At 44.4% G+C, this 24,273-nt stretch overlaps 1 protein-coding gene across 4 annotated transcripts; it reads right to left on the bottom strand.

Annotated features, from left to right (window-relative positions):
• Positions 1-245: 245 nt before the first annotated feature.
• Positions 246-23,808, bottom strand: LOC149308434 (guanine nucleotide-binding protein subunit alpha-15-like). Of its 4 annotated transcripts, none has more exons than XM_089535791.1 (9): positions 23,461-23,808; positions 17,682-17,910; positions 12,817-13,515; positions 10,763-10,947; positions 7,721-7,875; positions 5,491-5,619; positions 4,388-4,517; positions 3,435-3,588; positions 246-1,710 (listed from the first exon to the last, which is right to left on the bottom strand). In XM_089535791.1, the coding sequence occupies exons 3-9, from the start codon at positions 12,941-12,943 to the stop codon at positions 1,469-1,471; spliced, it is 1,122 nt and encodes a 373-aa protein (XP_089391917.1). In that variant the 5' UTR covers positions 12,944-13,515; positions 17,682-17,910; positions 23,461-23,808; the 3' UTR covers positions 246-1,468. The 4 variants fall into 4 exon arrangements, with proteins under 4 accessions (XP_089391917.1, XP_089391918.1, XP_089391919.1 ...); XM_089535792.1 differs by having other exon boundaries at positions 17,682-17,880; XM_089535793.1 differs by lacking the exon at positions 23,461-23,808 and having other exon boundaries at positions 12,817-12,979; positions 13,244-13,515; positions 17,682-18,200.
• Positions 23,809-24,273: the final 465 nt, after the last annotated feature.

The raw sequence follows: 24,273 nt of genomic DNA, 5'->3' as shown, positions 1-24,273 counted from the left end.
CAATGTTTTCAAATATTATTTCCATCCCTAGTACAATGGGGTTTATATCCTTGTAAGTTGCACAGAGAAACAACTCAAGAGATTGCCATGGAGTAAAACGCTCTCCATTGGAAATCCTCTCTTTAAACCTGGGCCCTAAATCCAAAAGAGAGAGCAAGAAAGCCCAATATGGTGGTTCTTTTCCATGCATTGTCCATCACGTCAACCCCACAGCATACATTGGCAAACTCAGTCCTTCTCTTGAATTGTGAACATTTTATTTTCTGAATGAATTGCCTACAGAACATTCATTTGCATCACATAAACATAGGCGAGGAAGCGAGGAACTCAGTGCACTGGAATGTTCTGATGAAACAAAGCCGAGGCTGCATCCGCAATGCAGAAATAATCCAGTTTGACTCCACTTTAACTGCCATGGCTCAATGCTATGGAATTTGGGGATTTGTAGCCTGTTGTGGCACCAGAGCTTTCTGACAGAGAAGGCGAACTGTCTAACAAAACTACAGTTCCCAGACTTTTCTAGCATTGAGCCATGGCAGTTAAAGTGGTGTCAACCTGGATTATTTCTGCAATGCAGATGCAGCCCAAGATTCAGGGACAGGGAGTCCATAAAAAGATTATGAGCCATCTGGGCTAAAGCTGGGACATTAGAAAAAGCTCACAATGCTGAACAAGTGCAGTGATGTAGTGGTGAATTGTGAAGTGCAGACAACTTGTTACGATATTTAAAAGAGACGTACAAAAAACAGAGAAGGCTGTTTGTTGACCCATACCAACAAATGAGTTTGGGCAATTCCCATCTCCACTCAAAGCGGGTCTTTTGCAAAGCTAAGAGCTCTTGGTTGCTCACCCCTGAACAAACCACAAAAGACTTTGCATTGCAACAAGAATTTCTCCTAGCAACTTAATGTTGTCAAGGAACACCATCTACCACACCTTTTCCTGAGCTGTTATAAAACAGCTGCAGCTAAATATAGAGGATATCTTAACCAAGATAATAATATTGCCCCTGCAAATCGAACCATCTTGATGCTTCCACCTCAAGAACTATGTATCACCCAGCATATCAAAGGGTTCATTCACCAGTTCAGTTCTGGGGTAGCATCATGACATGGGACTTTTGGCAAAGGACCTCAGCATTTTGAAATCCTATTCATCGATTCTGCATTGGGGAAGCTAAACAGTATGTTGCTGTTGTGTGCCTTCGAGTCCTTTCTGACTTAACGGCAACCCGAATTTCACCCCAATGTATTTTTATTTCAATGCAGGAGTCCCCCCAAAAGATGGCTCCAACCACAGTTCTAGGTTTCCCAAAAGGATGCCCTCTTACACCAAAACTCAGCTCCGGAAACATTTCATCCAGAGTTAAATAGTAGACCTAGCTGAGATCAATGGCTTCCAGGTGAAAGACAGAATGGCCAGCCATCTTCCACCACAGCAATGCCATCTTAGTGGTTGCCGATCTGTTCTAAACCAGGTTGAACTCATCCAAGTAGCCGGCCAGGACGGCATCTTTAATGTCCTCGAAAACCGTGCCGATGTTCTGCGTGTCCGTGGCACATGTGTAGTGAGGGTAGAGGATCCTGGGTCTGGAGCTCTCTTTCAGAGGTCCTGCCCTGCAGATGCCATCAGAAACCGAGGACTGTCTAAAGACCTCTGTGTACATTTCGAGGATGAACCACTTCGCCGCCTCAGCGTCTTGCTTGGGACCTAGAAAGAGAGGCAAAGGAGCTTCCTAAATGGGCCAGCTTTCCCATACCTTTTGGTCGTGACTCCGCACCCAAAGCGGTGAAGGATCTGGAAACCATAAAGTCATGTGAAGAACAGCATAGGAAGCTAGGTATGCGTGGCCTGGAGAAGAGAAGGGTAACAGGTGATATGATAGCCCTGTTTAAATATTTGAAGGGGTGTCGTATTGAGGATGGAGCAAGCTTGTTTTCTGCTGCTCCAGAGACTCGGAGCAATGGATGCAAGCTCTAGGAATAGAGATTCCATCTGAACATTAGGAAGAATATCCTGACAGTAAGAGTTGTTCAGCAGTGGAACATACTCCCTTGGAGTGTGGTAGGGTCTCCTTCTTTGGAGGTTTTTTTAACAGAGGCTGGATGGCCATCTGCTGGGGATGCTTTGATGGTGTCTTCTCACATTGCAAAATGGGGTCAGACTGAATAGTCTTTGGAGTCTCTTCCAACTCTAGGGTTCTACTATTCTCTCTCTCTCTGTGATACAACTTGCAGCAGCTTTGAGACAAACAGAGAAAGAAGGTGGTAGCATAAGCTTCCATAGACTTAGGTCCAAACACACTGCAGAAATAGTACAGTTTGAAACCGCTTTAACTGCACTGGCTCAATGCTAAGGAATTCTAGGAACTGTAGTTTTATGAGACACTTAGCCTTCTCTGCCAGAGAGCTCTGGTGCCACGATAAACTACTATTCCCATGCTCCCCCAGCACTGAACCAAGGGGGTTAAAGCAGTCTCAAACTGGACTATTTTTGCAGTGTGTTTTGGACCTAAGTCTACTTCATCAGATGCATGGAGTGAAGTGTCTAGGAGCAGACCTTTATGGCTACGAATGAGCAGGTTGTGTGTGTGTGACTAGCCATAGAAATGCAAAACTTGTGGGTATGAGGTGATGAGTTTAGTTTTTGTTGGGGGACTTATCTTGTGTTAGAAAAAACACATCCTAGGGAGAGATGGCAAATGGTCCACCTGGAAATCCTACCCTACCGAGAATGGAATATTTCACCGGGATTTGAACTTCAGCATTAAAGCGTATCACCACACACTGTGGTCTCCCCTTTTAATTCCCCCTCCAATATATATGTGTGTACACACACACACACACACACACACACACAGAGTGACCCCTCCAAGTCCGTGGACTTGAAATCCTCAGAAGGGCAACCACCATTAACCCCACATGCACACGCCCCATTCAATCCTATGGGACTTGAATATGCATGATTTTTGGAACTCGCTGTGTGTGTGTGTATACACACACATACACACACAATATATATGTGTGTGTGTGTGTGTGTGTGTGTATACACACATACATGTATACACCTACATACATATATATCTCCCTGGCACAGTAGGTTAGCCTAGAAAGACGAGGAGGAAGAGTGAGGCTGCATCTAAACTAGAGAATGAATGCAATTTGACTCTGCTTTAACTGCCACGGCTCAAGGCTATGGAATTCTGGGATTTTCACAGAGCTATTGTCCAAGAATCTTGGTGCTCCAAGCAAGTACAAATCCCAGCATAGCACTGAGCCATGGCAATTAAAGCGGTGTCAGCAGCCAAGAAAAGAAGACATCTCCTCAGGTGAATTTGATGACCAGAGGATGATTTGAACCCAAGTCCTCTCACTCGTCTGTCTCTCATTCTAACCACTACTTCACACTGTTGGTATGGAACCGGAAAGGGTTACCTGGAAAACCGGGGAAGTAGGCAGCCAAGTCAGAGCTCATGATCTTCTCCTCCAAGATGTCCACTTTGTTGAGGAAGAGGATGATGGAGGCATTCAAGAACCAAGGCAGGTCCAGGATGGTTCGGAAGAGATCCAGGCTCTCCCGCATCCGGTTCTGACCCAAGGAAGGGGAGACAGAACGGCGTGAAAACACAACAGGCACTGCATTCAATGAAATGTAAGCAAAACAGATTGCAGAAAGCTGCTACACAGACTTTGAACCCTTTTTGAAAGACTGGAAACCATTTATGGGTTTTTGGAGCCAACTAACAATGTAATAATTTGCAGTTCTGACTATCGGTAACTCTAACAAGTTGACTTAGAGAAATCTCTAATGGCAGAACAATATAATTTATACATACCGGTTTTAATTTTCACCCATTACAGTTAATGGGAAAAAGGCCAGAGGTTTTTGTATGTGTGTTTTAGTTAGTTTAGGTTAATTTGTTAACTATGAGTCTATGATGCTAGGTAGGTCTGTGATAAAGCTCTTCCTTTATCCTTGATTATATATTTATTTCGATTACAAATTGGATCGTTTGGGTTAAAAATGAGTAAAAATTAATCTCTTTTAAAACAAATAATTTAACCACTGGTGGCGCAGTGGGTAAATGCCTGTACTGCAGCCATTCACTCAAAACCACAAGGTTGCGAGTTCAAGACCAGCAAAAGGGCCCAAGCTCGACTCAGGTTTGCATCCTTCCAAGGAGGGAGCTAAAATGAGGACCCAGACTGTTGGGGGCAAATGAGCTTACTTGCTAATTAGCTTACTTGCTGTTCACCGCTATGATCTTTGGAATAGCGGTATAAAAATAAAACAAATTATTATTATTATTATTATTATTATTATTATTATTATTATTTCTGCATGGGAACAAATGGCCAGCCATGAAAAATGCCACCCAAATCCTCACTTCGCTGCTGTTCTCCTCCAGGAATTGGTCGTATTCGCTGAGCGAAGCCAAGTAGATCAAAGCGATCACGTTTTCGAAACAGTGGATCCACTTCCGCCGCTCCGACTTCTGACCGCCAACATCGACAATCCTGGAAGCAAATGCAAGCAAATAAATAAAAAGTTAATATCCCAGTTTAAGGTTGTGTGAATTTTGTGTGGCAGATGTAGACTGATGTATCTAGATTGTGTGAAGATTGATGTATGTGTTGGGTTTTTTTATGTTATGTTATGTTATGTATTTATATGTGTTGTTTTATCTGACTTTATAAAATAAAGGTTATTTGAAGAAAAGGATATGTGGCCATTTTGCTTTTGGAAAGGGAGGTTAGGCACAGCATTGCCCATTTCTTGGGGAGATAGCGTTCGGTGGGACTTGATGCTGGCTGGCAGGATGTGCCGGAACATGCTTTGGTTTCTGAAACCATATACTGCAGCGATATCCAAACTCTGCCTCTCCAGTTGTTTTGGACTTCAGCTCCCAGAAGCCTCAGCCACCTTGGCCAATGGTTTAGGATACTGGGAGCTGAAGTCCAAAACACCTGGAGGGCCAGCGTTTGGACATCACTGATATGCTGGAACAGCGCTATGTATACATGTAGTATCTTTCCATGTACACACACACACACACACACATGAAGACAGATAGTGTAATAGGGAGATCGATAAAGGCACCTTTGTATGTGTATAAAGGTGGATAGATAAAAGAGATAGATTAAGGCACCTTTATATGTCTCCAGCCTACTCACAATCCTGACATAGATTGCCTTGTTGGGTTGGTTTAATTTTGCTTTAATGTCTCTTTAATATCGAAATTAGCCCCAGTGTGTGATAAACCCCTAGGGCTTCAACCTTGCAAACCCTGATACTATTACACCAATGTGACCAGCATGTGAAGTCAGACCAGAATAATATTCATGGCAACGAGAGCAATTCCTATAAAACTGGTGCAATATTGCCATATCGCATCCAGTTTAGGAAGAGTTTCCTAACCAGCAACACTAGTCTTAGCACTGAGGTGACCAGTGATGCTCAAAGGCATCCTCTCGCTGCAACTTGGCTCACCTTAGTGTTACCTTTTGGATCGAGAAACAGTACTCATTGATTCCCGTCGTCGGCACACGGGTCCTCAAGATGTCCTGAGCGCTTGGTACGTATCCATCTGCGGCGATGCGCTCCAGATTGGACAGGAAACTGGAAAGTGAGAGCAGCCAGAAAGCCAACTGACAGATACACCCCAATGACGCAAACCACAAGATACAAATCACTATGCATACAGCTTAAAACATTTCTTTCCTTTGAGCTTTGTGGCTGTTGTGTGCTTTCAAATCATTTCCGACTTACGACACAAGTCCAAGGCGAACCTATCGTAGGGTTTTCCTGGCAAGATTTGCTCAGAGGACAATTTGCGATGTATGGAAATTAGCAATTAATGATAAATTGACATGCAGATTGAAAGCGAAAAGGGGATTATGGGGGGAAAAGTGACTCAGATGGAATTTGGAAAGAATTCATTGAGAAAGTATTAAGAAAAGAAGATGGAAGATTACCTCCATGGGAGGCATTGAGATTTTGGACGGAATATAAGGGTGAAAATGGCTCTGGAGAAGGGGAGCACGGAGGGGGGATATAAATATACTTAGCCAAGTTGTAATAGAAGGCAAAAAATGTGTACAGTCAGCCCTCCATATCCATGGATTCTTTTATCCACGGATTCAAGCATCCACAGCTTGAAAATATTCCCAAAATATATAAATTCCAACAGGTAAGGCTTGGTTTTGCCACTTTAGGTAAGGCACAGCATTTTACTATGCCATTGCATTTAATGGTACTTGAGCATCCACGGATTTTGATATTCATGGAGGTTCTTGGAACCAAACCCCAACAGATACTAAGGGCCCACTGTATATGGAATTATGTATTGTATAAAATTTATATGTATGAAGTTTAATTTCAATTTTAAAAAAAGCATTGGACTATGACTCTGGAGACCAGGGTTCGATTCTCAGCTTGGCCATGGAACCCACTGGGCGACTTTGGGCAAGTCACACTCTCTCAGCCTCAGAGGAAGGCAATGGCAAACCTCCTCTGAACAAATCTAGTCAAGAAAACCTCGACTTAGGGTTGCCATAAATGGGAAATGACTTGAAGCCACACAATGGCAGCAACTTAAATGTCTCTTCCCTTGGGCCAGCCCTTAGAGCAGACTAGTGTTGGAGAGGTGACCGTTTTGGCCTCAATGGTTTGATAAAGTGCCAGGAACAGCTAAAGTAACATCACCGCTTGACTAGGGTAGATTCTCCTCCACCTTTTGGGACGGATGGATCATTCTTGGGACCAAGTGGATCCTAGTTTTGTAAAATCAGCCCGGAGGCCACAAAGAGCCCAACCCTACAACCAGAGTTCCCACCAACATTTCCAAACAATACAAGGGACCTTATCACACTTGTCAAATCTCGTTCAGATTTAAATCCTGTTTCTGAACAAGATTTCGCTAGTGTGATAAGGGCCATAGAAGCCCATCTTAATAAGCTTCTTATCTAATAAGTATTGCCATCCTGGCATTCACCTCTCTTGCCACTTGGGGGCGCCCTCCACCTGCATGAAAAACCATGCTCTGCTTGGCCAAATGTTGTCAACTCTTGCAGCCATCACTATCTTTCCATAGGTTTCAAAGTCAAGGCAGAGTGCATCCTTCTGGGTCAAAGATATATTCAAGGAGTGAGGTACAACACATTTCTGTCCTGCAAAACGTTACTGATAATTCAAAATACAACCTCTGTGGCCGCCAGGGAGGAAACAGCCAGTTTGGTATCAGCTAAAAATGCACCTAGTCCTCATTTTGCAATTTGAATCCAGAGACTCTGGGGAAGTGGCTGTCGGGGCCCTATCCTAACAATGTATTACCAAAGAATTTCCCAAATGGCCACGAAAACAATATTAAAGAGAGGGAAATAAGGGCAGTGGTTCTCTTGGGAATGAGGCAAGAAAATAGAGGGCATCACTAGTAAATTAGTAAATAGGAAAAGGGTTGGGTAGAGAAATGGGATCTTTGTACTTGTCTATGCAAAATGACATCAGGACCTTTGGGACGGATGCTCCGGTTGGAAGTTAACTTACTGCAATGTTTTACCTTTCTCCAAAGGCTGCAATGCAAGTCTTGGGTGTTTAAACTGACCCAAGCATGCATTTCAATGCAAGGCATCATTTGAGAGAATGCAGCACATAAAAGGGGACAGGGCTCTTTCTATTTCACCTTCCTATTCAGGTGAATAGAAGGAGCAAAAGCACTCACTAGGGAGTAGAGTCTAGTAGGTGATATTCTCGCCGCCTCAGGTAGCAGGTTCGAATCCCAGCATCCTTCCAGAGACTTTCAATCATCCTCGCATGGTGTGCTTCCAACACTGTTGTCTTGTAGACATCCACTTCCTTGAGCAACTGGGCATTTTGCTAGGAGAAATGCAACGGAATAAGAAATTTTAAGTACACCATTTTTCATTAAGCAGGTCATGTGAAATCCAAAACCTACCATGAATGTCGGCATCAAAGACTTGCATGATGAGATATCTGTCAAGGTACCTCCCTACAAGTATGGATTTGTGGATGAAAGACTCTTCAATCCATTTTTAAAAATGTGTGTGTGTGGCATGTACATTTGCTGTTGTGTGCGTTCACGTTGTTTCCGACTTATGGTGACCCTAAGGCCTATCATTGGGTTTTCTGGGGCTGAGAGTGTGTGACTAGCCCAAAGCCACCCAATGGGTTTTCATGGCCAAGTGGGGAATTGAACTCTGATCTCCACAGACGTAGTCCAATGCTCAAACCACTATACCATGTTGGCTCTCATGTGCATATTTATATGTGTGTAAACATTTTTATTGTGTGCATTTAAGTCATTTCCAATTTATGGCAACCCCAAGGCAGACCCATCATGGGATTTTCATGGCAAAATTTGTTCAGAGGGAGTTTGCCTTTGCCTTCCCTTGAGGCTGAGAGAGTGTGACTTGCCCATAGGTCACCCAGTGACTTTCCATGTCCAAGCAGAAATTCAAACCCTGGTCTCCGAAGTCGTAGTCCAACACCCAAACCACTACACCACACTGGTTCCCATTAGATTATATACAATAAAAGTATATTAAATATACTTTTATAACATGATATTAGTTTATTTCCACTGTCCAAGAAAGCAGTCGACAAAATTCCTTTTCAATTAAGTTACCTAGGCAGTGTCTCAAAATACAAGATGCCAAAGATGTTTCCTTGCACAGTCAGCCAAAAAGAGCCAAATGCCTTTGGAAGCCCAACATTATCTCCCCACCACCACACACACACAAACACACACACACAGAGTGTGTGTGTGTGTGTATCCAATTCCAAATCACAGTAAAATTGTTTATTTCTTTCCTTGCACCACATTTGAAGTTTTCTAGTCATTGCCGTACCTTATTATACTAGCTTGTTGTTGCAAGCTTATGTTCTGCTGCTCCAGAGACTAGGACCTGGAGCAATAGATGCAAATGGAAAAGCGATTCCAACTAAACAGTAGGAAGACCTTCCTGATGGTAAGATCTGTTCAACAATGGAAGACGCTCCCTCGGAGGGTGGTGGAGTCTCCTTCTTTGGAGGTCTTTAAATAGAGGCTCGGCTATCTGTCAGGAGTGTTTAGATTGCGTCTTCTTGCAGAGTAGAAGGGAGGTTGGACTGGATGACCCTTGGAGTACCTTCCAACTCTATGATGCTATGATTTTGTGAAAGATGTCCATCCATTGTCCTGTTTGAAGCCCTCCAAAGAAAGATAGTTTACCATCCTCTAAGGCACTCTATTTCAACACTTAAAGTCAAGAGGTTCTTCCTAACTGCCATTACGTTCAGTGTGATATAGGGGAATTACGACTTATGAATAACGTTAGTATAAAAGATATTTCTAAGGGTTCTGTAGAGTGTGGTATGGGAGGAGGTGAATGGCAGGAGGTGACACCTTGAGTTACTGCACTGGGTGATACCAATCCTAGGGATGCCACGGTGCAGTGAATTCACTCCAGGTTTTCTCTTCAGATGGTATAAAGGTCCCCAACATATTGCTGAAGCACATCTGTTACAATAGGTTCAGGACATTGGACAGAATACCCTGCAAATGTATCCCCTGGATTAGTACCTTGGAAAGCTCCTTTGGGACACACTAAAATAGGCCAAGCTTGGAGAGCTTTAAATCCAAGAATGAACTCAAAATATCAATTTTCCCCATGGTGGAGTTGGAGCTACTGGGAGGAAACTAGCCTCATCTCACTGGGAAGATGCCATAATCTGGGAGCAGCCACCAAGAATACCCTCCACCACCATGGTCCCCACCAAATGTACCTCTGAAGGTGACAGATCTGAAAGGAGAATCCTTCTTCCAGACCTTAAAACTTGGGCAGGTTCATAGAGCTGTGGAGTTAGAAAGAGCAACAAGTACCATCTTGTAGACTCCACCTCTGAGAAATGGACATCCAAATTCTGTTTATGCCCTCCAATGAAGGAGGTCCCATCACCTTCCAAGGTGGTCTACTCCATTATCAAAAAGCTCAGAAAGGTGGGTATCCTTATGTCCTCCAATGAAGGACAGTCCACCATTTTCTAAGGTGGACTTCACTATCAAAAGGATACCCACCTCTTTGAGCTCTTTGATAGTGAAGTAAACCACCTTAGAAGATAGTGGACCCTTCATGGGAGGACAAATGATACCCACCTCTCTGAGCTTTTTGATAATGGAGTAGACCACCTTGGAAGATGGTGGTCTGTCCTTTATTGTCCAATGAAGGACGGTCCACCATTTTCTAAGGTGGTCTACTGCACTATCAAAAAGCTCAGAGAGGTTGGTATCCTTATGCTCTCCAATGAAGGACGGTCCACCAACTTGCAAGCTGGTCTGTTCCTCTAACAAACAGCTCTTACCATCAAGAAGTTCTTCCTAAGATTTAGTTCGAATCCTGTAGCTATATCCCTGTCCCTTTCTTCTAATTCTTCCCATTCCATCGACTCAGGTCCCATCCTCTGGAGCAGCAGAAGACAAGCTCACACCATCTTCTGCACAGCATCCTTACTTAAAAGATGGACACCACATCAGTTCTCAGGCTGAGCATACCCAGATCCTTCAGATATTTCCTCCTAGAGCTTTGTTCCTGGATCCTTAACCATATTTGGTCAGCCTCCTCTGGAAACTGTCATATGGGGAGATATGGTCCTTCTGATAATCTTTCCCCCAGCCATATGGATCAAAACAAGCACTTCGCACTTTGCCTAGTAGGGTCATAGAAAACATAAGCATGGTATGCTTCTTCTGATGTTAGTTACTTACTGCGTTCTCCGGCTGGTCATAAGGAATCTGAAGGGTCTCCATAGCCTTGATCATGGCATGGATGGACATGAAGATGTTCTGATACACGACCTTGACAAACGCCTTCCGGTCCTCTTCGGTGTAGCCAACCCCATGGATAATCCTCATCTGTTTGATGAAGGTGCTTTTCCCACTCTCCCCGGTGCCTAAAGGGAAGCAAAAGTGAACCTCTTCATCAATTCCATTCCTGCAGCAAGAATCAAACCTTCCATTCCTTTTCCCTCTGCTGAGTAAAATCAGATTTGGAGTCCAAATCCCTGCTCAAGTCAGGCTCTCCAGTTTAAGCATCCCCAGCAGAGACATGTCCAACCTCTTTTAGAAGACCTCCAGAGAAAGAGACCCCACCACCTCTGTAGGCCATTGGTTCCATTACCAAACTCATCTTTCTATCAAGAAGTTCCTTCTAATGTTCAATAGAGATCTTCCATCCTGTAACTTGAAACCACTGAGGAGCTACTTTCTGGGGCAGCAGAGAACAAACTTGCCCTCTCCTCTCTGAGACAGCCCTTGGGGTATTTAAAGAGGGCAATCCTGTCACCTCTCATTTTCTCTTCACCAGGCTAAACATACCCAACCTCCTTCAACCTCTTCAACCTTTTGTTCTCCATGCTTCTTAACCTCCTTGTTGCCCTTCTCTGAGGCCACTCCAACTTGTCTCTATCCTTCTGAAAAGGCCTTGTGGAAGGAAGTTCCAGGGACTAAGGGCAGCTACTGAGAAAGCTCTTGTTTCTGTCTCACGATCCTCACAGGTACATCTGGTGGGAACATGGGAGACAGAGCCTTCTCAGTGGCTGCCCCAGATTCTGGAACTCCCTTTCCACTGGCATCTTCCCTACTTTCTTTTTGCAGAAGAGCACAGTAAAATCAGAGGAGGAAGGAAGGGAACAGAAAAAGAGAGAATACTGATTCTTCCTACTCTTGCTGTCATGCATTCTGCTGGATAGAGAGGCCCATCATCCATGCCTCTAGCCTCTCCTGGTTAGCAAGCACTGAGCTCTTCCTAGCACTTTGTTTTTTGTTAAGAAGTAATGTATGTGTGTGTGTGTATTAGTAGCGAAAAATAATATTAGTAATAAGGAGAAGGGGAGGAAGAGAAGGGAGAGGAAGAGGAGGAAGCAAAGGATAAGAAAAAGAAGAGGAGGAGGAAAAGGAAAGAGAAAGAAAAAGGGACGCTGCTTGGACCAGGTTGCATTATCCAGAGGTGCCTCACTGATGCCTTGATTCTTGGACAGAACCAGAATCATTGATGGTCCAATACTCCACTCTGTCGGATCTGAGAGACTGTGAAACCAAGATAATAAAGACAGGTATGGAATCTGCAAGCCTCCTAGGCTGTGAAACAGAGAGATACAAACTCCAAATAGGAACTGATGATGTATAGTCACAAATGGAACCACAATCATACCATTGCAAAAAGTGACACAACCTGGTACATGCCGCATCATCCATCAATACCTCCCTGCTGCCTAGATTTTCGGATAAACTCTAAACAATTGAAGGTCTAAAATGCAGTCAGGACCATTAGATAAATGGTGAAACCCAAGATACTAACAGCGGCTGGCATTCTGCTTGGGACTTGCATAGATTGTGATGCAGGATCTCAGCTAGTAATTATAACGCCGGCCTTCAATGGAAAAACTTTTTACAATATCGTAGCTGTTTTTAACGTATCTGTTGGTGCCGAATTAGAAAAACATGATAAAAACATTACACTGCACATAGACCTTTCACAAGTTTGATATTCAGTTGGCACTCAGCTTTGGTTAAGTGCAGACACTGATGTTTCGGTGCAATTCCTATTGGTACTTTTGAATAAGTTTTTGAGTTGCATATCAGCAAATTAAAGTATTTTAAAAGCCTGTAAGCACTCCTTGTGGCATAATTCTTTTCCGGTCCATTTCATTCCACCATATTTTACAAGTTACAACAAAAGAATCGCCAAAGCAAGTTGGGGGGGGGGAACCTTTTTATGACCCTCAGTTTTGCAAGCCTGTGTAATAATCTGAAACACTCACCAAGCAAAAGGAGTTTCAGTTCCCATCGATTCTTCTTCTTTTGCTCCTGGAGAAGGCGGTTGATTTCTCTGTCAATCGCAACTGCTTTTTTCTCGTCCTCCGACAAAAGGCAAAAGCACCAGAACATTATGGCACCAAAATCTCAACGCCCTCTGTTCACTGCCTTGAGGATCAGGGATAAATCCAGAGCAAGAGTATAAAACGGACACATCCAAGGAAGATGTCCAATGCAAAAAGCTCTCAGTGAGGGGATTTTTTAGTTCCAAATGCCCAGTCCAACCGCATCAGCGTCTACCCCACCCTGGAAGGAGGTGCCCACCACCAGCGCTGTTCCTTCCAAGATCAGATTTCACCAGAATAAAGAATCTGGAGAATTGTTTGCAGAACTGGGCAAAAGATCTAGCACTGAAACAGGGAGGAATCTCACCAGAGCGAAGGCACGTTGCTTGGGCAAAACAGCCAATGCTGATGGTGAAAAGGGACCCATCTCTTGGCTGAGATCGGACATGCTGGCAACCTCCTGGGTTTCTTTGCAAACGTTTCTTCTGCCCTCCGTCTGCGTCAGTTCTGTTCCTCTCCTTGCAACTGCTCACTGCATTTTGTCCTGCTTTGCAGAATCATGATCCTATCCTGAGCCAACCAGTCAATCAAGGTGTGTCTTAAAGCATGAAACCCTCAAACCAGGCCTTTGACCGCTCCCTTGTTGAAGATGGGGAAGAGAAAGGCAAAAATCAGGTGAAAATTACACACTACGTGCTAAATTATGCACTACACACCCTCCAACATTTCACAGGTGAAAACGTTTAACTTTTGCAATATCGTTTTATATTTATTGCCATCCAACTTGGATCCCAGTGCATAAAGGGTATAAAGTCAAGAAATAAACCAATGCAAAAGATTGCATAGTTATGGGGACATAACTAGTTATTTGCAACCAGTTCCTAGTAACCAGAGCATTGCACAGCAGAAGGGAACTAACTGGTTGTTTGTAACTAGTTCCTGCTAACCATGGAAAGGCAGAGTTGAAAGGGAGAATAAAGGGAAGCATAACTCCTTGTAATCATAGAACTGGGAAGTTGAAAGAAAGTAACCAGTTGTTTGTAACAAGTTCCCTGATGGGAAGTAACTAGTTACTGGTAACTAATTCCTTTTAAGCATGGATTTACAGTGTTATGGGGAAATAATGTTGTTTTTGTTGTTATGTATCATCAAATTGTTTCTCATCTATGGTGACCTAACATGGGGTTTCCTTGGCAAGTGTCTTCAGAGAGGGGTTGCCATGGCCATCCTTGGAGGCTGAGAGAGTGTGTCTTGCCCAAGGTTACTCAGTGGGTTTTCACAGCCAAGCAGGGATTCAAACCCTGGCCTCCAGTCTTAGTCCAATGCTCAAACCACTACACCACACTGAAACTAGTTACATGTAACTAATTCCTTACAATGACAGGATTGCAAAGTCGAAAGGAACTAACTAACTGCTTGTAACCAGTTCATTATAAATACGAGATTGCAGAGTTGAAGGGAAATAATGAAAGGAAAGTTATAGTCCCACTATATTCTGCATTGGTCAGGCTTCATTTGGAGTCCTGAGTCCAGTCCTGGGTATCTTATTTTAAAAAGGATAGAGACAAGTTGGAGCAGATTCAGAGAAGGCCAACAAGGATGATAAGATGGATGGCGAACAAAACCTAGGAGGAAAGGTTAAAGGAGCTGGGCATGTTCAGCCTGGTGAAGAGAAGATGGAGAGGTGATAGGATCACACTCTTTAAATATCTCAAGGACTGTCCAAGAAAGGAGAGGGAAGACCTCCTTTGCTGCCCCAGAGGGAGTACCAGGTCTAATGGTTTCAAGTTATAGGAGGGTAGATTTTGGCTGAACATTACGAGGAACATCTTGAGAACATTAGGAGGAACATCTTGAGAACTTTAGAAGGAACATCTTGCGAACACTAGAAGAAACATCCGGAGTCTTGAGAGTGAGAAGGGTTTGGAAATGGACCCAGTGGCTTGGAGAGGTAGTGGGATTTCAGAGAATCATAGCATTGGAAGAGACCGCAAGGACCATCCAGTCCAACCCCATTCTGCCATGCAGGAACTCTCAGTCAAAGCATCCCTGACAGATGGCCATCCAGCCTCTGTTTAAAGACCTCCAAGGAAGGAGAGTCCACCATCCTCCAAGGGAGTTTGTTCCACTGTCGAACAGCCCTTACTGTCAGGAAGTTGAGGTGGAATCTCTTTTCCTGAAGCTTGCATCCATTGTTCCGGATCCTGTTCTCTGGAGCAGCAGAAAACAAGCTTCCTTCCTTCCTTGGACATCTTTCAAAAGAGACTGGACAGCTCCCTGGTGGGGATGTTTTAGCTGGAGATCCTGCACTGAGCAGCGGGTTGGACTCCACAGCCTTTAGGCCCCTTCCAACCCAATGATCCTACTTTTTGAGTCATTGTTATTTTTAAAATAAAATTATCTCATTTATTTATTCGACTGTTGCTGTTGGTTGCATCAACAGTAATGCCCAGACTGAAGGAAGCAACATTCAACATGGATTCATAGCAGGGTTTGTAAAAAGGAAGTAGAGATCTTGGCAAAACCGCAAGCTGAACGTGAGTCAACAGGGCGATGTAGCAGCCAAAAAAGCTAAATCAATTCTGGGCTACATCAACAGGAGCATAATGTCCAGACTGAGGGAAGTCAAAATAATGATAAATCAGGGTAGAGGAGAACAGTGTCTAGATCGAAGGAATAGTACTCTACTCTGCTTTGGTCAGACGTCACTTGGAATACTGCGTCCAGTTCTGGGCACCAGGATTCAAGAAGGATGTGGACAAGATGGAGTTTAGTCCAGAGGAGGGTGACCAAAATGGTGGAAGGTCTGGAAACCACCAAGTCCTATGAGGAGCACCCTGAGAGATGGCTATGTTTAGCCCAAAGAAGAGAAGATTAAGAGGTGACATGATAGCCAGGTCTAAAAATTTGGAAGGATATCCTATTAAGGGTGGAGCAAACTTGTTTTCTGCTGCTCCAGAGACTAGGACATGGAGCAATGGAGTCAAGTGACAAGAAAAGAGATTCCACCTAAACCTTAGGAAGAACTTATCAGCTGGAAGAAGTGTTTGACAGTGAAATAGACTCTGTCAAAGTCTATTTTAATATATTGGCTCCAAGACAGGATGGTGGACCTCTTTCTTTGGAGGTCTTTAAACAGAGGTGAAAAGCCACATGATGTAATGGTTTGAGCATTTGACTCTGGAAACCAGATTCGAATCTCTACTCAGCCGTGGAAACTCACTGCATGATCTTGGGTGAGTCACACACTCTCAGCTTCAGAAGGAGGTCAAGGCAAATCCTCTCTGAAGAAATCTTGCCAAGAAAACCCTATGACAGGTTTGCCTTAGGGTTGCCATAAGTTGGGAACGACTTGAAGGCACCCAACCATGATAGATGATCAACGTTCTCGAAACCAAGCCTTAGATTCAAGGGGCAAAAAAGGAGAGGTGATGTGACAGCTGTCTTTAAGTATTGCTGGAAGGATGTCAAGTAGAAGATGCAATGAACTTATTTTCTGCTGCCCCAGAGATTAGAATGAGAAACAGTGGATTCTAATGTCATGAAAAGAGATTCCACTAAAGAGTAAGAGCTGTTTGACAGTGGAATAAATTGTCTTGTAGGATCACTGTCTCTTCTTTGGAGGTCTTCAATAAAGGATGGGTGGCCATCTCTAAACATTGTATTCCTGCACCGCAGGGGTTCCTTCCAATTCTATGGGTCTATTCTTATTATCCTGCCTTTTCTACAAAACTAGGATGCAAGGTGGCTTACAAATTGTTGTTGCTGTTATTGCTGTGCGCCCAAGTCATTTCTGACTCATGGTGACCCTATCACAGGGCTTTCTTGGCAAGTTTCTTCAGAGATCATAGAGTCCTAGAGTTGGAAGAGACCCCAAGGACCATCCAGTCCAACCCCATTCTGCCATGCAGAAACCCTCCAAGGAGGGAGACTCCACTACTTTCCAAGGAGTGTGTTCCACTGTCGAACAGCCCTTACTGTCAGGAAGTTCCTCCTAATGTTGAGGTGGAATCTCTTTTCCTGTACAGTGGTACCCTGGGATACGAATTGATCGCGTTACGAAATTTCCGGGGTACGAAAAAGTTAGATTGGAAAAAACTGTTCCGGGTAACGAAAGATTTTTCGGGTTACGAAATTCATTTCGGCGCGTTTCGGCGCGAAATTCAAATGCAAAGCGCGGCTAGCGGCTTTCCAGCGCTAACGGAAAGCCTTTTCGGGTTGCGAAATGTATCGGGTTACGAACGGCGCCGCGGAACGAATTAATTTCGTAACCCGAGGTAGCACTGTACTTTGCATCCATTGCTCCATTGTGACCTATTCTCTGGAGCAGCAGAAAACAAGCTTGCTCCCTCCTCAATATGACATCCCTTCAAGTATTTAAACAGGGCTATCATATCACCTCTTAACCTTCTCTTCTCCAGGCTAAACATCCCTAGTTCCCTGAGTTGTTCCTCATAGGACATGGTTTCCAGACCCTTCATCATTTTAGTCACCCTCCTTTGGACACATGGCTCCAGTTTCTCAATGTCCTTTTTGAATTGTGGTGCCCAGAACTGGACACAATATTCCAGGTGGGGCCTGACCAGAGCAGAATAGAGTGGTAGTATTACTTCCCTTGATCTACATGGGTGTTGCCACTGCCATCCTCTGAGGCTGAGAGCATGTGACTTGCCCAAGATCACCCAGTGGGTTCCCATGGCTGAGCTGGGATCGTCGAAGGGAAGAAATACAGCACACCAGCGCACCCAAACTGCTGCTACGTAACTGAGATCTCAAAGGCCTGCCTGCAATAAAAAGTTATTCACCTGTCGGCAGAAGGAGAGCAGGAAGGGAGCAAAGTGGCATGGAGTTCCACAGCTCCAAAGCAGAGACGGAGGTTTTCTCGTCTGCGGTTTCACGAAATGCGCCAATGACAGTGATGGGACATGTAGAAAGTCCTCCGCTACCAAACTTAAAACTTGAGATGGGCTTATATCTGCAAAGCCGGAGACTTTGGGTTGGCTTCTGCTGAGAAGAGATATCGAGCTGCTTTCTCTGCACCAAAGGAGTAGTGGTTAGTCTCCTCCCAGGCCTCTATCCTGTTTGCTCACCCAATGTACCAACACAATGCAAACTTCCTCCCCCTCTCTTCTTTTCTCACCCCCAGCAAATCAAGACATTTACGTTTTTCAAAATATCTCCTTCCTCCTTTCGAACCTTGCAAAACCTCCAAAGCTGCACGGGTTTTTTTATTTCTCCCTTGCTTCGACCCCTCACTGTTCACTGGAAAAACAAGCAGATTGAAACACGGGTGACTCTGGAAAGGGTTTTGTTTTTGCAAGATCTTTCCCTCCACCCTGGTAAAAAAATTTAAACAGTTTTATCTTTTTAATAATAATAATAATAATAATACAGTAGGCCTTCCATTCTCTGGAGTTCGGGGCACAGGACCCCCATGAAAGTGGAAACACTGCAAATTTAAAAAAACAGTATTTTTTACTGGAAAAAATACTTCTCTGTGTATCTCTGAGTCCTCTTTATGGTCAACATCTGCCAGAAGTTGACTTCAGAATCATGCTGAAAGACCTACAAATGCCTAGAGAAGTGTTTTCTCTAGTAATTTCTAAGTCCTCCAGTACAACTCTATGGTCAGTTTCCAGCAGAACTGTGCTGGAGGACCTAGAGATTCCTAAAGAGAACATATTAATCAAAGCCGCAAATGCGGAGGGCCAACTGTAACAATGCTGTTGGCAGATGGAGGGAATAGATGGAAATAATATTTTTTTCTCCATTGTTGGTTTCCCAATTGAAAAACTGGTTTCCCATGTGTTTGTTGTGTACCTTCAAGTCATTTCCAACTTATGGCAACCATAACATGTGGTTATGGTTTGCTTGGTGTGGAAGTTTGCTATTGCCTTCCCCTGAGGCTGAGAGTGTGACTTGCCCATGCTCAGCCAGTGGATTTCATGGCTGAGCTGGCAATCGAACCCTGGTCTCCAAAGTTATGATGGTTTCCCATACCCACCAATGTTTCACAGATGAAAAACAGTACAGGTGTGGCCAAAGCAACCTCAGCAGGTGGCCAAGATGGTAAAAGTTTTTAATGATGAATAACAGACAAGCTAAGACAGGCCGCAACAGTTTGTTTTTGCCGGAGCCGACTGGGAAGGGTAAGATTTGCCCCTCTCTTCTCCAAACTCGGGAGGATTCAGATTCTCCTTGCCAAATCAGGACAGTTGGCAGATGTAGGTGAGAAATTTACCAGGCGAGGGGCAGACATTTTGTTGGAGGGGCAATGCTCTCCTTTCGCCCACCACCACCAGCTACAGCCCTGGTTGGATCAAGGCATCAGTCCAGTTTTTAACATAGATCTTTTTTAAAAGGGGTGCCAACAATCAAACATGGACATATACGGCCAAAAATTTAGAAGTTGACCCAATTGGCTGAGGGTGGAAACTGGTCTTGAATCCCGAGACTAATGGCCCGGGCGAAGCGGAAAGTTTTGAAGTGTGTTGACACGACGGAGGCATACAAAATTATGAAGGGTATACAGAGAGAACGATGTCTTCTCCTGCGATGCTAGAGCTGCCCATGGCGAAATAGGGACCACAAGGGCCATCTAACCCAACCCTTGTGCAAGCTGGGCAATTGGGTGCAAGAAAAACCCAAAGAGATCCAGCAAAGCTGAACTCAAAGGACAGTCAGACAAGAGAGACCCCCGTGGTCCAAATCTGGGTGGCCCAAATGTTTAGCCTTCTGGCCGGCTTTGTTCTCAGGAATCTGCCAGCTTAAGAGGCGTGATGGATGGCAAGGTCTGGATATCCTCTTTCCGTTCTTCCCTCGGAGCTGTCAACCAAGTACGCCAGTTCTCTAAACAAGAAGGCCTTCTTATAAACACCCAGCGTGTGGAGCCGACAATGGTAGGCTTCAAGCTGCCAAGACTATGCTGCGCCTCCGTCTCCTATTGAAAGGAAACATTTTCCTTCCATTTTTGCGGCTACTGGCTGGGTCCCTTCGCTTGGGCTCGAGCCGAGAAGACTTGGCCATGAAGAGATTGTGTCAGGGTTTTTGTTGAACGTGTTTAATTCTTCCCTTCTGAGGAAATGGCTCAAGCCTCAAGCAGCTGTTATGGGGCATTTCATAGGATGATAGAGTTGGAAGGGACCCCAAAGGTCTTCCAATCCAACCCACTTCTGCCATGCAGGAACACAGAATCAATGCACTCCCAACAGATAGCCACCCAGCTTCTGTTGAAAAACCTCCAGAGGAGACTTTGGAGGTTTAAAAACGGACTGGATGGCCATCTGTTGGGAGTGCTTTCGATACAATTCTGTTGTAGGTGGACCGGTTTTAGGTTTGACTCGGAGAAATGTGGTTGCCATAAAGTCATCTTGGACCTCTGTCCAGACCTTCCATCAGCCTCTCACCTGCAAACTGAAGGAAGATGGACGATCCAACAAGAATGAATCCTCCCTGCATCAATTTCAAAGGAGGAAATCTTCCTCCAAAGGCCAGTCTTTCAATGATGAACCCATATTACAAGCTTGTAAAAGGTGGGCTAGACAATGCAACCATTAGGTGGATTTGTAATTGGTTGATCGACCGAACCCAAAGGGTGCTCCAGCAATGGCTCCTCTTCATCCTGGAGAGAAGTGACCACCAGTGGGGTCCCACACAGCTCTGTCCTGGGCCCAGTGCTATTCAACATCTTTATCAATGATTTGGATGAAGGAATAGAGGGCTGCTTATGAGGTTTGCAGATGACACCAAATTAGGAGGAGTAGCTAATACCCCAGAGAGCAGGATCAGGATTCAAAATGACCTTAATATATTAGAAAGTTGGGCCAAATCTAATGAACAAAATGAACTTCAACACAGAGAAATGTAAGATACTAGACTTAGGCAGAAACAATGAAATGCACTGATATAGGATGGGGGACACCTGGCTTGGCAAGACAACATGTGAAAGAGATCTAGGAGTCCTAGTAGACCACAAGCTGAACATGAGCCACCAGTGTGAGGCAGAAGCTAAAAAGATCAATGCAATTCTAGGCTGCGTCAATAGAAGTATAGTGTCTAGATCGAGGGAAGTAATAGTGCCACTCTATTCTGCTTTGGTTAAGCCTCATCTGGAATAATCTGTCCAGTTCTGGGAAACACAATTCAAAAGGGATGTTGAGAAGCTAGAGCGTGTCCAGAGGAGGGTGACCAAAATTGGGAAGGGGTCTTGAAATCATGCCTTATGAGGAGAGATTTAGGGAGCTAGGTATGCTTAGCTTGAAAAGAAGGTTAAGAGGTGATATGATAGTCTTGTTTAAGTATTTGAAGGGATGTCACATTGAGGAGGGAGCAAGCTTGTTGTCTGATGCTCCAGAGAATAGGGCCTGGAACAATGCGTGCAAGCTACAGGAAAAAGATATTCCAGCTCAACATTATGAGGAACGTCCTGATAGTAAGGGCTGTTCGACAGTGGAATAAACTGCCTCAGAGAATGGTGGAGTCCACTTCTTTGGTGGTCTTTAAACAGAGGATGGATGGCCATCTGTCAGGGTGCTTTGATTCTGTGTTTCTGCATGGCAGAATGAGGCTAGAGTGGATGGCCCTTGAGGTCTCTTCCTACTCTATGATTCCACTCAGTTACTCAACCCATATGACTCAAACGTTGTGAGTAACTTGCCATATTTGTCCTCGGAGATTAGCAGGTGAACTTTTCCTCATTGTAACTCTTCCTTAGGGTGCAGCTGCACTGCAGAATGGAAGCAGTTTGACACCACTTTAACTACTTTTGCACTCTGAACTCATCTTGCAGCAATGGAAGTAAGCTGAGGACTAAGCGGAAGGCAGAGGAGCCAGGACATTTTAAAAGCAGCTGAGAAAGTGGGACAGCACTCTCCCAACCAAGTTAGGACATCCTTGATACAGGGATTACAAGGGAACATATTTGAGGAATGCCTCAACAATTTTGGGTGCATCTTTTATGTCCCTAGAGGCAAGCTGGGGTTGGGAGGGAGAGAAATAAACCAGAGCTCTGACCCTTTTGGTCAAGACTAGGACGAGGTGGAACTCAGGTAGGAGAAAGAAAATGGAAAAGGTGCTGTTCATTTCCACATTTTGTCACTGTGAAAATCAATGAAGCAGAGTTTCTCATGCAAAGGGAACATTCCCATAGCCCAAGTTGAAGTTTAATTTTAGAAAGTGGATCCCAGCAACAACAGCCTCAGGAATCACAGAAATGCAGAGATAGATGGGAAATCAAGGGCTATCTAGTTCAACCCCAACAAACACAGGTTAACCAACCTGTTTTAAAATGAGAAGCTACCGCCTTCTCTTCCCATTTCAGCTTGTCAGGATTTTAAGACATAGGGTTGAACAGGGGTAGCCCTTCAACAGTTGATGCGCTGCAACTCCCACAAAGCAGAGACAACTCATGGATCATGGGATCTGTAGTCCCAACCACAGCTGAAGGAGACTCATGCTCTCTTGGCTTAAGTAGGTGCACACTGGGAGCATAAATGGGGTAACTTGCAATACTTTGTGTATGTGTCCATGTGCCTTCAAGTTGCCTGTCAACCCTATGAATTTTATAGGGCTTTCTTAGGCAAGGAGGACACAGAGGTAGTTTTGCCAGTTCCTTCCTCTGAAACATCACCTCCAGCACACGGTATTCCTTGGCAGTCTCCCATCCAAGTACTAACCAAGGCTGACCCTGCTTAGTTTCCAAGATCAGATGAGATCTGGTGCCTTTAGGGTCTTTAGGCCCTTTGCTGTGTGCCTTCAAGTCTTTCCCAACTTACAGAGACCCTAAGGCAAACTTAGCATGGGGTTTTCGTGGCAAGATTTGTCCAGAGGGGGTTTTGTCATGGCTTCCCTCTGAGGTTGGTGACTCTGCCCAAAATCACCCAGTGGGTTTCCATGGCTGAGGGAGGATTTGAACCCTGGCCTCCAGAGTCATAGTCCAACACTGAAACCACCACACCGGCTCTCTCAGATTAATTCAAAAAAGAATGAGTGTTCTCTGGTGACATCTAGTGGTTTGCTCAAAGCCACTAATACCCAGCAGTTGTGTGCCTTCAAGTTGTTTTCAACTTATGGCGACCCTAAGGCAAACCGATCATGGGGCTTTCAGGGGGTTTGTCACTGCCATCTGCTGAGGCAGAGTAAAGCTTTCCCAGGATCACCAGTAGGTTTCCATGGCCAAACTGGGATTTCAACCCTGGTCTCCGGAGTCATCGTCCAATGCTCAAACCACTACACCACGTTAATTCTTCTGTGGGAGGATATGGTCCTTCAAATAACATGGACCTGAGCCTAAATACAGGATTATCAAACTACCCTCTACCAAACTAAACACGGACTGGGACCACCTCTATCCTCAGCATTTCATTTGGCACAATGATGCATGTCTGAATGGAAGAGGACTCAAGTTTGTGTTGGTGTCACTGACTTCCCCACCTGGAATACTCCAACTCAACAACCTCTCAAACTCTCTCCCCCACATCTATGGGTTTGTAGGGGGTCCACTCGCAAGCTATTTGGGAACGACAACCGCTGGATACCCATAAAGACAAGAGGTGACCAAAAACCAACTGCAACTGTCTTACTTACCAGAACATCATTGCCTCTCACAATGCCCAAGCCAAGAATCCAAAGGTTCTTCTCCAAGTCTTCAAAGGTATGACCCAGCCTTTGCCAACTTCCTCGCTAGACATTCAGAGAATGAGGTTACTTTTGGAGTCAGATGCATTGCTTGTCTGTGGCACAATATCAATTACAAATGTTCAGGCAGTACTTAGCCACCAATGGTCCCCCAGGCATTTTCTTCAGCTGCCCCTAAACTGTGGAATGACCTGCCGCAAGAGATTCGACAGCTGGATGCACTGTCCGAATTTAAAACAGCATTGAAAAACAGTCATTTCTGGAATGCTTATCCAGATTTTTAAATTGTGAATTTTAAATGAGGGATTTTAAATGTCAATTGTTTTAATACGCGTATATGTTATTTGTAGTTTAAAACTGATGTGTATTTTAACTGATGTGTTTTAATTGATGTTGTTTACCTGTTCGTCGTTGTTGTTCTTTGATTATTCACAGATCTGAGTAGGAATATTTAGGAACCATAGTATGACTGCTGGTGAGTTGCAATGCAGGAATTAGATTCTTAGAGAAAAAACATTTGTCCCTCCATATTCGCTAGGGTTAGGGGCACAAGACCCCCGTGAATATGGAAAAACTGCAAATAACAAAAACACTCTAGGAATCTCTAGGTCAGTGATGGCGAACCTATGGCACGCGTGCCAGAGGTGGCACTCAGAGCCCTCTCTGTGGGCACATGTGCCATCGCCCCAGCACAGAAAGTTTGCCAGAGTTTGTTACTAGAAAGCCAGAGGGACACGGTACTTTGCAATAAATAAGTAGGTC

This window comes from Sceloporus occidentalis, unplaced genomic scaffold (genome assembly GCF_023333645.1).
Source record: "Sceloporus occidentalis isolate IW3139 unplaced genomic scaffold, rSceOcc1.0.p SCAF_8, whole genome shotgun sequence".
Lineage (NCBI taxonomy): Eukaryota > Metazoa > Chordata > Lepidosauria > Squamata > Phrynosomatidae > Sceloporus > Sceloporus occidentalis.
The sequence above is the reverse complement of the archived record's forward strand: the minus strand, read 5'-3'. Positions and strand labels throughout refer to the sequence as shown.

Excerpts from the sequence above, each read along its gene's own strand:
- LOC149308434 (XM_089535791.1), bottom strand. The coding sequence starts at position 12,943 with ATGTTCTGGTGCTTTTGCCTTTTGTCGGAGGACGAGAAAAAAGCAGTT. Across the intron at positions 10,948-12,816 it reads ACTGAAACTCCTTTTGCTTG|GCACCGGGGAGAGTGGGAAA; the intron begins GTGAGTGTTTCA and ends GCTTCCCTTTAG. Across the intron at positions 7,876-10,762 it reads ATGACCAGCCGGAGAACGCA|CAAAATGCCCAGTTGCTCAA; the intron begins GTAAGTAACTAA and ends CATTTCTCCTAG.